The sequence below is a fragment of the Prorops nasuta genome, unplaced genomic scaffold, assembly GCF_024137725.1.
Source record: "Prorops nasuta isolate Cenicafe-Biocafe unplaced genomic scaffold, Cenicafe_Pnas_1.2 PNAS00004, whole genome shotgun sequence".
NCBI lineage: Eukaryota > Metazoa > Arthropoda > Insecta > Hymenoptera > Bethylidae > Prorops > Prorops nasuta.
This window is the reverse complement of record NW_027116801.1, coordinates 5,599,840-5,616,060: the sequence shown is the minus strand read 5'-3', so window position 1 is coordinate 5,616,060 and position 16,221 is coordinate 5,599,840. Positions and strand designations below refer to the sequence as shown.

At 30.4% G+C, this 16,221-nt stretch overlaps 3 protein-coding genes across 4 annotated transcripts; all 3 read right to left on the bottom strand.

The window, feature by feature from the left end:
* Positions 1 to 736: 736 nt before the first annotated feature.
* On the bottom strand, positions 737 to 4,867 carry Vps51 (vacuolar protein sorting 51). Its single transcript, XM_066725503.1, has 10 exons — positions 4,438 to 4,867; positions 4,244 to 4,378; positions 3,948 to 4,169; positions 3,279 to 3,874; positions 2,979 to 3,192; positions 2,684 to 2,908; positions 2,258 to 2,592; positions 1,952 to 2,129; positions 977 to 1,089; positions 737 to 912 (listed from the first exon to the last, which is right to left on the bottom strand). The coding sequence occupies exons 1-10, from the start codon at positions 4,516 to 4,518 to the stop codon at positions 804 to 806; spliced, it is 2,208 nt and encodes a 735-aa protein (XP_066581600.1). The 5' UTR covers positions 4,519 to 4,867; the 3' UTR covers positions 737 to 803.
* Positions 4,868 to 5,040: 173 nt separating this feature from the next.
* Positions 5,041 to 13,333, bottom strand: Ranbp16 (Ran-binding protein 16). Of its 2 annotated transcripts, XM_066726574.1 has the most exons (15): positions 13,213 to 13,333; positions 12,160 to 12,657; positions 10,860 to 11,026; positions 10,559 to 10,783; positions 9,596 to 10,466; positions 9,222 to 9,507; positions 8,995 to 9,139; positions 8,774 to 8,921; positions 8,353 to 8,512; positions 7,864 to 8,266; positions 7,658 to 7,796; positions 6,730 to 6,807; positions 6,465 to 6,658; positions 6,266 to 6,393; positions 5,041 to 6,194 (listed from the first exon to the last, which is right to left on the bottom strand). In XM_066726574.1, exons 2-15 carry the CDS (start codon positions 12,413 to 12,415, stop codon positions 6,095 to 6,097), a joined length of 3,300 nt encoding a protein of 1,099 aa, XP_066582671.1. In that variant the 5' UTR covers positions 12,416 to 12,657; positions 13,213 to 13,333; the 3' UTR covers positions 5,041 to 6,094. The 2 variants fall into 2 exon arrangements, with proteins under 2 accessions (XP_066582671.1, XP_066582672.1); XM_066726575.1 differs by lacking the exons at positions 5,041 to 6,194; positions 6,266 to 6,393; positions 6,465 to 6,658; positions 6,730 to 6,807 and adding an exon at positions 6,848 to 7,511 and having other exon boundaries at positions 7,634 to 7,796.
* Positions 13,334 to 14,613: 1,280 nt separating this feature from the next.
* Positions 14,614 to 16,030, bottom strand: LOC136772747 (cilia- and flagella-associated protein 99-like). Its single transcript, XM_066725874.1, has 7 exons — positions 16,027 to 16,030; positions 15,736 to 15,959; positions 15,533 to 15,661; positions 15,220 to 15,462; positions 15,075 to 15,154; positions 14,763 to 14,997; positions 14,614 to 14,679 (listed from the first exon to the last, which is right to left on the bottom strand). The coding sequence occupies exons 1-7, from the start codon at positions 16,028 to 16,030 to the stop codon at positions 14,614 to 14,616; spliced, it is 981 nt and encodes a 326-aa protein (XP_066581971.1).
* Positions 16,031 to 16,221: the final 191 nt, after the last annotated feature.

Here is a 16,221-nt window from a genome sequence, read left to right as displayed (position 1 = left end):
CTAATTATGAATGTTATTTACATTACGAAAATAAGTTGTTCCAAAAGACATAATCAGTACTTTACAATTAAATTATAGCTGTAAATGTTATTATTTTATTATAATTTTAGTATAAAAAATACAAACAAAAGCTAGTCAAACTGATTTTATTATTATTTCATATTCTTGTGAAACTTGTAATCTTGTAAGACTTTGAGGAAAAGAAAGCTATTCGTTCCATTGGCTCTTCGATCTACAGACTATTTGGAAATCGTTCTTGGGCAGATTATGTGTGTAGAGAAACTGATAAAACGAGACGGTGAGTTTATTGATAAAAAAAAAACTAGTACAGTAAAGTTCGAAAGTGGAGAATGCTGAGGGGAATTAAGTTTTATTAATGCCATTTGACCCCTCTACCTATATACTCTACCATGAGAGCTTTGATGGGTTTACTTTAGAAGGGTTAAGCGAGAGGGACAGGAGAAATACGTGAAAGACGACGAATGAAATGAAAGCTGGGACAACGTAACAAGATAGATAAAGAAAGGCCTGAAGCTATGTGACATCGCGATACTTAAATTATAGTACTTTGACACTTGGGTCAAGACTTGACTGCCCCGGTTTACGTGGGTATTACGGCCAATCGCTTGAAAAACTATACGTATATCCACTGCTTCATTTTTTCCAGGAACAGATTTGTAGAAATAAAACTGACATTCGAAGGCTATTGATAATTCTATGATCAATTTCATACTAATTTCAATTTTTTGCTCCATTTATTCTATATAGAATGGTATAAATCATTTACAATAAAATTCGCATATTTATCCCCTTTCGCAAATTATATCCACCACACTTGGCTCCATCAAAACTGCTTCTAGACATCTGTGCACTGCACTTCCCAAGATTTCATCTAATAAAAAGTGTACAACACTGCAAATAAACACACGATTAAATCATTGTTAAAATCGCTTCTTTACGTTAATCGTTTACTTACTTTTCATCGGATACGAATCTCCATAAATACAATTGTAAGTAATGTGTATCAACTTGAATCTGTTGCAATCCATACTTGCTAAATGTTCGTAGTCTGACACATTCCAGGAATGTCTGTTTACAAAACAGAATTAATGTATAACGTTCCAAAGATTTATAAATCAACGTAGTATATTATTTATAAGCGTCGGGTGGTTATATAGCGCGTGTAAAATGAAAGTTAAAATTTAATACGCGACGATTGTCATCCAAAGTGGATAATAAGCATGCTATTTTGTCATTGCACCACAGAGTACAGAGCTTGTATTCTACTTTAGCAAAGAGCATTTTACTTGTTAAAATAGTATTTCATTACAACTGCATTGATTTTAAAAATGATCAATTCCTAAATAGGTGAGACCGGAATCAGTTGTAACATGTAAACTACTGTCGTTTATAACGTGCTAATTAAAAATATAAATGGTAAAGATGCTTCTATTGCGTCAACAATAATTAATTATATATTGCAATAAGTATCGTTCTGATAAATTAAAAATATTCAAATGTTATAGGAAATAAAAATATATTGTATGAAAAAGTATTATTTTTATAAAACAATTAATCGTTGTTATTTTGGAAATTTACAAGTAAATTTCATTTCATAATGTATGTTAACTTTTGGATAGCATACTCGGTTTACTGGAGCATCTTCAACTACTCTTGTGTTCATGCACTGTGGGAATAACGGGTATGTTACGATTAAAACCTACTTGATGTCTAATGTAATAAATTGCACGTGGTACTATACTGATCGTTTGCGTATCGAGTAATTACAATATCGCTTAAATAAAAATAAATTTGCATTCTAAACATGTGCACTAAGTATTATCATTTTTTTTTAATTTTTAAAATAAGCAGTATCCTCCGAAATAAATTAAACTTTCATTTTATTACAATTCATTCCGGTCTCCCCTACAAACTACGAAAGATATCGTACCTTCAAACTAATCTTAATGATTCCTGTTAAAATCGAAGCTTTGTTAAACTGAACTGATGAAAAAATCTCTATACGTTCGGAAAACAGCTTATGAATGTTTGTCACCAACGATGAGTCAATATGGCTCGAGGCATATGATGACCAATTCGATCTATAATGGTGCCTTGATATATTTGCGCTAAAAATAGATACATTATACTCTATGAGAAAATGTATTACCTTTTCATTCCAGTTTAATTTATAGGCAGTAATAGTAGTTATATTAATTTGTAATATCTACGCCAATTAATTCTTATAATTATTTACCTATAGGTTTTCTTACTGCTATCGCTACTTCTATCAACTTGGCCATCTGTATCATCGTACAGTGCAGCGACTTGAGAATCAATCGCTGTTATGTCTTCGACCACTCTTTTCATAACTGCTCTGACAGTTCTAGGTTCAATTGTATGCAACCAATCTCTTGTCTCAATAGATTTTCTTAACATTTGGGACACTGCTAACCCTTGGATGCGAACGTAATGGTTTAATAAGTTTTGAGCAGTTTTTTGAAAATTATCACAGATCTCAGAATTGGGCGTTATAATATTGTCAGAAGACATATAATTTGTAATATTGAACAATTCATCGGTGGAATTGAGCTAAAACGTGATATTTTTCTTTATTTTCTTGAAAATAATTTGTGGAAGAATGGTTCAATTTTTAGAAAGATTTGATACGATAATAACTTACGAGGCTTTGAACATTGTTTAATTTGTAATCAAGACACATTTTACTTAATAAGAGTAAAAGCGTTGGAGGAAACTTTGGTACATCGGATCCATTACAAAATCCGCCAGTCGTAGCGGTCAGATGGTGTAAAAATCCAACAACAAGTCCTTCTCTTACTTCATCAATACAAAAGCTTTGAAGAAATTCTGTTCTTAAATTAAATGATAAATCTGGTTGTAAAAATACCTGAAATAATACAAGATTTTCAAATTTGCTTTCTCACTTAGAAAAATTAGGTATAAAGAAATTAACAAACCACTAAATCTTGCAATACACCTTTAATTTTCTCAATTGTGGGCATAATTAAAAGTGCTTGTAGTTCTGCCAAACCTCCATCCCCTTCAGATGTAACTTTAATTGCTAAAGCTTGCTTAGCTTTTACTAAAGATTCATTTAAATGTTGTTTCAGTGCATGAAGATGATTACGACACTGTTTTCTTCCAGCATTTATAACTGTATCTGTTCCAGGCCTTAAATGATAAGGAGAAATTTAAAAAATATTAATTTTAAATTTTAATTGATTGTTAAAAAATTATTGTCAACAGAAATAAGATACCTAGAAAAATCAACATCTTGGCAAAACTTATTAAGTGCTTGCAACCTTCCATAAAACCTATCAAGAGCTCTCACTAATATTGCTGTATCTACGACATCTTCTACTCTTTTTCCAATTAAATCAAAGTATTTCTTCATGTTATCTAAAATGAATTTGTTCAAAAGACTTGCAGCTTTTGTATCAAAATCATCAGCAAATTCATTTTCATCTATTGGTTTTCTATTAATAAACATTTCATTGTAAGATGCAATGACTAAACATAGATCATTAATAAAACCTGAGCTGCCCATATCAATAAACTCTATTATATCATTTTCACACATGTCTTTCAGGGAGTTTAACTGATCATTAAGATGCAATTCTGAATTTTGTAAAAATTCAGCACATAATGAATCTGGTGGCTCCTTTAATTGCAATAAAAGATCAACATTTTCAGCTAAAGATTTAGTAGAAGCATCTTTTTTATGAAATTGTGCTCTAAGCTTTCCCTTTAACTCATCTAATATTTCTTCACAATCTTTTTGTATTCCTTGAAAAGAAGGCATATTTCCATATTGATTCAAAACACTTTGCGCATGTATATAGTCTTTAACTGCCTGAAATATAAGTACAAATTAAATCAAATTTCTTTTTAGAGTATAAACTACGTAGCATAAGAAATATGTATACCTCAGTATAATTCTCTTCATTTATTTTACTCTTTAAGTTGCTAGGTAATTTAAATAGAAACTGTAATTTCCTTAATAAAGTGTGAACTGAGGATAGCCTAGATATTTGTTGTCTGGTTCCTTGCAATGTTGATGAGATTTGTTCTGAGAATGAAGTGATACTATCCATATTTTGTGCTAGTAAGTCCATACTATTTTCCATTTCTTTAAAATCAGTCTTCATCTATAAATTATGTTCTATTAATTAATCATGTGAAAATCTAAAGACATATTATTACTCTGAGTATTATGAAGTACCTTTCTAATGGTGTCAGTTGCAGATATAAATTTGTTATAATTCTCATATACTAAAGTCTGCATATCTGAATGCAATGTTTGTGTATTTTTAACAATTTCAGCTTCACAATCCATTATTTGTTTTAGAGTACATTCCTAAAGTGTGCATCAATTAAAAAAGAAATAAAGTTTAAAATATTACAAATAAGACTCACCTTTAATAATTTTTGGAAATACATGTCTGGATTAAAATGTTGGCCGTTTATGTCATAAGGATTATTAGAATTTTCTGCCATTTTAATTTATTTCATAAACTTGAATTTTACTATAAAACAAATTATTTTGCTTTGACGTTTCAGAGCACTTTAAGGTTAGGAGCGACGTAATCAGAAAACATAAAGGAAGATATGTCATAACTCATAATACAGATCTGTATTTGGTTGGACTCACTCAGCAAAGTAGAGTACACTATACATACGTCGTATACTATCTAACCCTCATATGTAGAGTCCACAGAGTATACATACACTGGAGTATGTACACAGCCATACGTATACATCATCTATGTATGTACCAGAGATTACGTACATACACATAATATACTGTATGTACAATTATATGTGCAAAGTATGTATTGCACATTATCTTACACTCCAAAAACTTTAAAATTCAAACGATTGTCTGAAGTTATAAAAATGATGAACATAAATAAAAATTATTGATATTATTTTTAATAATTTCGTGAAATTTACAAAAAAAAGAACAATGATCTAAATAATTCCATTAGCTGGTTAAAATGTCAAAGCTTACTGTGCAATAAGAACTATTATATTTATCTGTAAAAGATTTTATGTTATAAATTTATCATATTTTCATGTACATTAATTACATTATTCATAAAAGTATGTATAATTTTATAATGTCAAAATTATATTAAATTGTGTATTTCCACAATGCTTAGAATAAATTTTCAGTGAAAATGATAATATTGAAAATAAACGTAAAAATTATAATTTTAAGTTATAATTGATAGTGGCGAGTAACTTCGGCTTTAATCTTTAAGTCAACGCAAGTCACTTGATTCAATCGATTAAACGGAAGCGTTGTAAAAATAAGAATCATACAATATAAATTGTTTAAATTCATTTGATCATTGGCTTCCCGCTCTAAAATGTGTTTTTAATTTACACCTTTTAGAAATTCTTTTATTAGAACACACTTTAAAAAACAACATGCAACTTTTTTCGCTTTTCAATTATTTTTTACCAATTTTAATTCGAAAGAAAATGCACGCTCAAATGTAAAGCTACAGGGCAAATTTAAAATACTTTTTTAGAGAGTAAAATAAAATAACAAAGACATGATGAAAACGGTCCTATGATTGCCATTCAAGTGTATGTAAAATATAAATAATGCACTTTAATTAAATGCTCTATGTACATGCTACGTGAATAACGGCCATATGAAAAATAAAATTCTATATTCTTCAATTCTACACTCTTATTTGTCCTTGCACCTATCGCAACAAAACTATTAAACGAAGGCTTTCGATTTAATAATAACTATATACGAATAGGCGGTAATATTAAAAGGACATCATTATTTATATTAAAAGTCATAAAAGAACATTATTCAATGCTTGCTCAATGTTACAATTTTATGCATGTCGAAGTAGCTGAAAAAATGTTTTTTGTTAACAGGAAGCCAAGCAGCAATGTTTTATGTAAAACCACATTACTTAATTTATTAATTCCATATTCATCTAAAACCATAATTGTATTTCACCATAATTTATAATTTCACTCGCACACACATTCAAGCATTTGGCAGGCAAGAACCTACAAAGATTTTATTTTAAAGAGAGCAATATCACTACGAAGTCATCATATCACTGACAGAATTAGCAGACATATTGGGTCCTTTCAAAGAATCATTTATATCTCTCCTAAACATTGACAGGTTGTGTGTGAACCTAAAATTACGATTTATAATAATAAGAATATATTCATTAAAATCGTTTCAAATTATTTTAAATGTATTTACCTATCTCTATTTTTCGTTAATAGGTTCCTTTCAATTCCGTCCATTAAATTTTCAAACCATTGGGCTATAGCTGCTTGTTTGTCAACAGGCTGACTTCTAATAATATTTTCTCGTAATTGATTAAAATACTGTAATAAGTAGTATTAGTTAGTAATCTCTGTTTTAATTACGAGAGAAAAAATCTTAATATTGAACATACTTCTTCATTCAAAAGTATCAATCCCAAAAGTGGTCGAGACATACTCCATTGATTCCTACAATCCTCAAACATTATCACATTTAACACCGTACTTAGTATTTGTTGCAGAATTTCAGGATGCTGTTTTAAAACTTGTAAAAATAATTCACCACCACCTGGAACTACTGCATTTTTTTTCCCTGGATATACACCAGCTGAAAATCAAAAGTTTAAAAACCTGTTTGGAGCAGTTTCATACACAAATTTCTAATATTTATACATTTACCTTTTTGGTACAATTGTTTAAAGAGGTATGTCACGATGTGATCAAGTGTAGCACAACAACCAGTGCAAACCATAGTATCTAAAAAGAAGTGAAATTATGTTTTTTGTTTTAATTATATTATAAGAATTAAATTTATGCAAAATCAATTATGTTTCTTAATAAACAAAAGTAATCTGTGAATAATCAGAATAGTAGTAATAATGGTAGTAGTAGTAGTACTAAGCATACAATAATGTACAAAAACGAAAAATCATTTAACAAGGAAAATTGAGTTACGTTTAGCATGTTAGCTCAGACAAGACTTACAGTTTTAAACACAATCAATACAGTTACAGATAGGTCAGCTGTGCGGCTGACTTTGTATTAGACCCATACTAAAAAAATATGACTGTTAAAAAGTCAATGTATGAACCAAAGCTTTTAAAATCAGTGTGTTCCCTCTAAATAACTACACATTATAAGACTACAAAATTATTTGTAGACTAAGGGTCCAAAGCTCTACTCACTTTAATCCTCTTATTGTCTATGTCATGATACTGGTACTTCAGATCACTAACTGTCTGTGCATTAATATTTATTTAGCATATTTTGCATAACTTTATACCATTACAGTGATAAATTACCCATTGGCAAAATTACATTCCAAGCAACAATGCAAAAAGCACATAGCATTATTGAATAGACTATAATTAGGAACTGTACAGTGTAATTAATAAAAATAATTATAGATATTCGATTCCTTATCAATGTGTTGATGGAAAATTGATCTTCTTACGATTGTACTATAATAAATATTGATACTTGTAATATTAATATTTTAAAATCATGACATCTAAGAGCAATTTGAAAAGCATGGCATAGAAAATATAGAGGACAGTAGTAGGACAGAATCAGCCGCACAGACCTGTATAGGAGTCTTTTTGCGCACCTAGTGCTGTGAGGCCTTCGCTGATACTTGATAAAATATATAAAAACACTCTTGGTTCCAATGTAGATAGAAAAGCCATGTGATCTTGTGCAAGATACTCAAGTAATACATAATAAGTTGCTGATAATTTTGGATAATCCTATTAACATAATAAAATTTAATTGAAGTCCTTTGATAAATAAAATTAATATTTACACGTAACCTACCAGGAGATCGCTTTGCGGTATACTAAGAAGTAGCTTCACGAATGTATTTAGTGCATTATCCAATGCTTCGTCACCATACAATCTGAATACTCCAAAGTTTACATAGCTTCCACATAAGGCAGCTTTTAACATACTAAAGCATATACTTATTCCTTTTAGCTTTAATGGATAAATCTGGTCCTTCGGAACTTCCACGTTTAATATATGGTTACCGTAACTGCATATAACTTTACTAGCCTCGCGAAATAATAAAATTCCATTGGGAGATGAAACATCAAACTGTAGCCGTTGACTTCTATTTTGTACTAATTCAGCAAATAACTTTAGGACGGGTGTAGTAACTTGTGGTTCATGATGCCACAGTTCAACAGCGTGTAATAAAATAGGTGTATAGTTCGGGTATCTAAATTTTCGTTCAGGTCAAACATTTACTCTTCAAAGAATCCATGATAAATATAGCAAAAATTATAAGTTATTTAAAAAGGATACATCCAGTCAAAAAGCATCATATAAGATGTTTTAGTGTTAAAGGCATATGCTAAGCCCCTAAGATCTCTCGCTAAGCCAATTAAAGCTTTTTTAGCTTCTTCTGCGGCAAAAAGAGGAGTATCCGCCGCACCCATTAATTGGCCTAGACTTTCTAAAGCAGCTGCAATCATACAAAAGCAAAATTTATCATGAAATCAAAGTTCAACTCCTTTTCTTTTTCTAAATTATATTAATAAATAGTGCACAAAATTAAAAATAATCACCCTCACGATTCTACCTGGCATTCTTCATTCACGAAAAGTTTAAGCATAACATGTGAAATTTATAGCTTTAACTCACATTCATTCGATCATTCATCTACAGTTGTAATACCGCGCTTTAAGGTTCAAGAGTTTTCGTATTTATACAAAGATCTCTATACCTGTAAGGGGTAACATAAATGTATGAAACCTTTCTTCATCTTCGCCTAAATCCACCATTAGTAATCTACCCAACGAAGTGTAAAACATCGATCTGCATCGCATTTCTGTCACAGCTACGCTGTTACCAAGGAACGGAAAATGCTCACTCTGTAAAATATTAAATTGTTTGAATATTGTCATAAAGTTCTCTTCTCTTTTAAATATTTCCATGAAAACGTACAGTATGATTATTTAACATAAATTGTACTTCATCTAACTTCACAAGCTTACGAACACAGCTAAAGCCAACAGATAAATCATTTAACAGTTGTAATGTTTTGGATATTATTTGTTCACTTCGGCCCCAGTATTTCAAATTTGTTATTCTGCAATATTAAAATCAATATGTAATAAACATACAGAAATTTATTTCCATATATTCATTTGTATCATCTGTCACTGTCTTACATCTTTCGAATAAATACACTCAACACCATAGCTTCATCACTGAGTCCTAATACATCGGACAGTCTTCTATAAACTTTTGAATTTTTTTGAACTTGATCTCCTACATATATTTTTCGAAATTGTTCAAAAAAGCTTAGTATCGCAAGTTCTAGTTTCTCACAACCACCTTGTGCAAGTCTTGAATCAGTTAAATTCATTAGTTGAAGCACTCTACAGACTAGTTCTCCATCCATTGCATCATGTTCTTCATTACTGTTAAAAGATATTCTTCCCCCAATTGCACTCCCTGCAAAAATTTTTAAATAAATAAATTTATCATTGCTGAAAACATATAAGAAAAATGTTTCAATTTTAATTATTCATTATTTAAATACCTATAATGTATACAAGCCATGTCAATTGTCCTTCTTGAATGGTAATATCTATCTGTTGTGTGGGCGATGTAGTTTGGGCCATTAGTTCTTGGTATGTTCTAGCTGCTTGATCAAAAAGCTGTACCAATAAAGTACAAGTTTTTTGGTATTCGCATCTACCAATGACTGATAATTGTTCTAACTGCTGTTGAACCATGCCCAAATCATCCAATGGATCTTCTAAACCTTCTCTTACCACTACCGCTACCGATTCGAGTCTTGATGTTATATATGCATTAGAAACTTCAGGAGTATAAGTCTCTAATAAATGTGGCTCAGCTGCTTTAACATATGGGACAGAAGCAACCATTCTTTGCCAAAGACTTAACAGATAGTGTACAGAGTTTGGTGCAAACTGCCACATTTGTAAACTTTGAACGGTAAATTTTGCGATCAATTGAATTGCTTCAGGATAATTATCCACCATAACCAATTCTCCTAATTGGTAGTTACTTTTCAATCGTGATAACAATCTACAAAATTCATGGTAATTTCCAGGATCGCTGAGGCCTTGCGGATTTTGAAGAATGTGCTTCACTCCATTTACTAAATGTGTTAAAAACTTTGCTCTCTCTGTATTAGAAAACAGACTTCTTCTAACTGATGCAATTTGAACCAGACATGACAAAGCTAATGAGGATAAAGTATTTGGGAGACTATGGTATAAATCAAAGAAGAGCTTTAAAGTGGTAAAATCCAAAAATGCAGGTCTCCAACTAGTTGGAATTTGAACTGTACAAAGATCGTCTGAACTCTCATCAGTTGATGTTCCAATAAAATCAAAGGTTAAACAATTTTGTGCAAGCTTCAGAAGTTGTGTCATTAAACCATGCTAAATAATTACAAGAAATACATCAATTTATTATAAATTCAAACATAATTTCAAACACAATATAAACTATATTTTTAAAATATATGCTATACCTGTGATTCATCATTAAAATTTAAGTTTTTGCAATTTTCTCTAGCTGTACCAAGCAGAGAGCATGATATCCTAAAAATTTCAAATAATTGTGTATCCCTAAAACTGCTAGCAATTTTTCTATGTTTAGTTAGGGATCTATTAGCATCTGTTTCTGATATTTGATTCATTTCACATGTTAGTTGCGAAAGTAATTGTACCCCTATCATGCAATGCTCCACTGATCCCTACATTGTTCAAGAATATTGTTATTAAAAACTTATTTAGTTACACTTCTGTATGAGAGGTATATTGAAAACAAACCTGAAGAAATTTAGTTATATCACTGACAACATTTCTAAAGACAAAATCATCTTTATCAGAATCAAACCATCCTAGTTTTGATATCCTGGCAAAAAGTGTTACCAGAGCTTGTATCACAAAATTTGGTAGCTTTGGTTGTGTGGCTAGGTAGTTGAGAACATAATTTCCTGTAATCAAATTTTTATACATTTTGTTAAAAATAAATGAAGTTGTGTTTGTAAGCAATAGAAAATTATTCTCACAGTTAATAAGAGTTATATTTAGAGACAGCACTCAAACCTCAAGAAAGCTTAGAATGCTATAGTAAATTTTACGTAAACTATAAATTTCAAGGCTTCCTGTACTTCAACTGATGTCTCTGAATACCATAGTAAGTCTGTTTTTTCACTTCACTGCTGCACTAGCACAATAATTTAGAATGAGAAAACATATGCTTTCCCCTATTTCAACTAATTGTACCAGTTCAACATTGCAGTTAAAAAGAGCAATCCCAATCTCATAAGACTTTATCTTTATGGATTTTATATAATTCATTTTTCTATATTTATATACAAAGTACTTTGCTAAAGGTCTTACAGAGAGATAAAACCTATTTTATCATCCCTATCAAAAAATACTTTAAATAAAACTTACTTGACATTGAGGAAGGTATAAGATGGTGTCATTGGTTTGACCTTGGAAAGCATACCGAATGACATATTAAGATCAATTTGGATTTTTTAAGCTTGACTTCCAATATTTTATTACATATTCTTGTAGTTGACCTGAAGTAGTTTACAAACCACATTTTTTACTTCATTGTTTCATTCAGTTGTTTATAAGATATGTCAATTTGAAAGTACGCATAGGTGAAAAACTATACATGTGTATGCATAGCAGTCATGCATAATACTTCAGCCAAATCCATCATTATATGCAATTTCAAATCAAAATCTCTTGTAAACAGCTGGATAAGATGAAAGAATGAAAAAAGGGTTTTAAAAAGTTCCAGAGCTCAGTTACCAAAATATGTAAAAAAAAAAATAGAGGGCCCCATTTAAAATATTCAAGATGACCTCCATATGCCCTTTAGTACGCTTTTTAAAGAAAAACCACTAATACCATCTTATATACCATTCTAAGTTAAATAATTTTATTTTAAACCATTTGTAACAGCAATTACAGCTTGGCTATTATCTCTCTGTAACACCTAAAATAACACACCTACACAAATTAATAGATACTAATAATTTTTTTAAAACATCTTAGGCTTAAAAGCATTAATAAATATAAAAATATTTAAAAATTAAAAATAGCTTACGTATGTCAAGTCGTTGCTGCAAACTAAGTCCTTGTGCTGATCTGGAAACTAGTTTTGTTAATGTTGTGGCGGCCAATAATTGGGCATAAGCTGAATCTCCACGATCCAATAAAAGTTGACATTTTGTGAGTGTATCAGGTGCGTTTTGGAAACCAACTAAGGCTTTTTCAGCTTCAGCACGATGTGCTGAATCTTGAGACTCATACAGTTGCTTGCATAGCAACTCCAACTGTCGTACTTCCTGTATGTGATCCATTCTTAATGACACTGTTTAAAGTTGTACTTTAAAATTTCCATTTAGATATGTGAAGTTGTAAAGCCATTTTATTCACTTTTTTTAATACCTTCACAAAGCTTCAATTATTGTATTTGAAAATTTTCACGAACAGTATTCTTTGTCTATGGACCCAAAGCAAAAAATTACCATTTTAATGAAAAATGTTATCTCCAGATATTTTGTTATCGATACTGCTTATACACCAATATCCAAATCAATCTCTTCAAACAATAATTAATCTCATAAAATCATATATTGACACCTTTCACAATTCAACTTTTAACAAAGCTTTATTATAAAAATTTTAACCAATAAATATTAATAGTTCTTTTGAAAAACCTCAGATTTTATTAATACAATTTTGAATGAATATTTGTTCACAAGATTGATGGTTCACACTTCTGTCAACATAAATTATATACTAGCTAACTCTTAAACTAAGCATTTTTATACGTTAATAACCTATTAATTTACACTTCGGTAAATTTACAAAAACATAATCAGACGTATAGGTTATAAAAGTGTGTTAATAAAATTTTTAATTTACGTGTACTAAATCTATTTGAGATTGTTTTTAATGAGATTTTGTAGAAAACGCATTAAAATTACATAAAATCTATTTAACTTAGATAATATATCAAACTCAGTCAACTAAGACCTTTTATTTTAATCGAGCGAAAATCTAACCAATGTAGTATACAAGAATAACAAAAGCACGCGCCAGCTTATATTATGTATAAAATATAATATATATCACAAGATATTTTGCAACATACTTCCATAACACTTTAGCACAGCATCCGCAAGTTTCTGATTTTTAGAATGATTTGTTATGAGATTAAAAAGTTAAAATGAGATTGAAGATCGTACTGTGGACTATGGTACATCGAGTTAATTGTGTTTAGAGTGGAAGAAGTGTTTCTCAATCTATCTATTATTATGTATCAATTGTTTAAATCCGGCACAGTTGGGGATTGTCTTTATTATTGTGAAAAATTTCAAATATTTTACAATGTTACTAGCTAAGTTGTGGAAAGAGGTATTGAGCGATCGTAGTGCTCGTATGAACTATGAAGTGTACAAAAATGATCAGTTGTTCGTCCGGCAACAAGCAATGTATTATAGCTCCCTACAGAAACTTCTGTTTGTGATCTCCAATGGCAAAACATAAAGAACATGTCCGGGGAACTATTGGTACTACGTTTTCGATAGGAAATTTTCCATTAATTGGTCTGGGCCGAAATTTATAAGGTTGTTTACGGTAAATAAATTGTTTGCGTTTCGAGGTTTGTACATTATTTTGATCGGTAACTCACCTGTTCATCCGCCATTTTCGCAGCTTCGCATATCTACAATGAAGGCTGGATCACATGCAAAATCTCGTCCCGACTCACGGACTCGGTATATGTAACTGTGTATGGTGTGTTTGTGCCGTGTAAAGTAGTTCTTTACAGAAGTATATGTGTACTAATACATATATACTGATATAACAATAGGGATTGGAGCATCGTGTGGCATCGTCGGCTAAACCGTAAACTCTAGAAGCCGTTCATAGGGTGAGCCATGAGCTTCCGAGCTCCACTTTCTTATTCCTCAAGCTTCAAGAGAAACATCGGCCATCTTTAGTTTTGGCCCCAGCCCCATTTGTGCCTATTTGGCAAGCAAATCTTTGAGCATTCGATTAATGTTATCATGTGTATTATAACTCTTAAATTCAATTTGTTAATACTTTATGCGTTTAGCTTCTTTTACTACTTGGCACGAGATTCTACAGTCTTCTGCTATTATTATTATCCAAATGTTGAACTGCATTTGTAAAAAGAAATACACTTTACAAGCCATACTAATAAAATATGTTATAATTTCAGGTAGCAATACTGCTATATTAACGCAGATAAGTGTTGGTTCTATTATAATAAACATAATCGTATAAAATTGGAATAAAATATTCTATAAAATAAATAAATAAAAATGATAGTTATATGTAAAAGTGACAATTTCTTATTTAAAATTTCTAATAAATCCCATCTTGATTGGTGGGCTTCCTATCAGAATTTTCTTTTTAGGCCGTACTTTTATACTTGTTTTGCCTTTTGGCATATTTGTCTTTATATGTATAGATTTTTCCATCTTACAAATTACAAAAAGTGTACAATGTACAGCCTAAACGAACAAATCTATCGTGTCTGCGTCAGTTTTTTGAATATAAACTGATTGACTGGCAATTTCATATCGTTATTCCCCTTAAAATTGAATTAAAGTAATTGTGTGATTCTTTAGATCTCTTGACGAGAAAAGAATTTTTTTGATTAGTCTCAATTTTCACTTTTCGAAATCTTTCGCACAACTCTTTAGACTCTTTCCGTGTTAAGTCCGCACGTTCTTTAACTTTTTTTAACGATTCTTGTTTTGCTAAAGAAGCTTTTTTCCTACTTAATAATGCTGACAAATGTTTCTCTTGAATTATTTTCTTCTCCCTTTTGATTTTCTCCATTTTCTCTTTTTGATTTAGCATTTCTATTGCACTTTCATCCAATCCCCCCTCAGACAACATTTGTAATCTATAGAGAAGCATATATCATAAAAATAATGCAATATAAATATTCAGATAAGACGTTAAATGTAAATAAATGCTCACTTTTTTATCAGCTTTGCCTTATCTTTCATAACACGAGTATATCTCCTTAAAATTGATGCCGTTGTTTCCTCTACTTCTATCTACAGTTTAATAATTACTTTTATATATTAACAATTTATATTTGATAAAGAGTAATTATAATCACCTCAGAGATCATCGGTAGTCTCGTTATTCTTTTTCTATAACATTTTTTCTCGTTTAGATTATTTTTCTTCGGAAATTTTTTTAATCTCTGCAGACAAGTGGGTGCATTTTTAGTAGCATTATTTAATAATTGAAAAGCCCGTAATTTGTTTTCATGTCGTAAAACAGTTAATTTCTGTTCTTCATTAGGTCGATTATACGTAGAATTTGGTAGTTTTGTTGCTGATATTTTCACATTAATTTCCTATGCAACAAAATTGTTCAATAATCATACACTTTAACACAAAACTGAAAGAAAGCAGATTATGAATTACTTTCTGTGTAGAAGATGGTATACAGGGCAATTTCTTTGAGCGGTGTAATACGTTCATAAAAATAGGCTTAGTAGTTTTTCTTAAATAATTTCGTGCATTAATATGTTGCTGCAAATGAGCTGTAATAACCTAAAATTTTATAAAAATAGAAAGAAAATATCATTTAAAAAATTATTATTTTCTTTTTTGACTAGAAACAAAACCTTTAATGTTGGTAAGTTGTCCAGAAATGGTTTCGAAATTTTGTCTCGAACAAACGTTTCATCAAAAATAGAACAAGCGCTAATAGTTAAAAATTGAAATGTTGAGGATAACTGAAGAAAGGATAAAAGTTGCAATATCTTGGATGCTTGGAGATACTTGAAACTATTTTCAATATTTTCGCCCAACAGGATCGAAGCTTGAAATATCATGATGTATAGAAAGACTAAGAAAAATGTGAAAATAAAATTAAACTACCAGTAATGCAAGCTGTATTGTTATTTTCAATGTACCCATTATTATGCACATATCTCTACATTTGTATATGCGAATTTGTTTAAAATACTCTTCGGCAATAATTTTTAACAATAGCTCAAAACGTATCAAGTCCAAAAAGAAAGTAGCTATCAGGTTTTGCGATTCTGCATCTAAGATCTAAACAAAATTTGAAGTAATAAATACGTGTGAAATCAATTACAATGAATTAA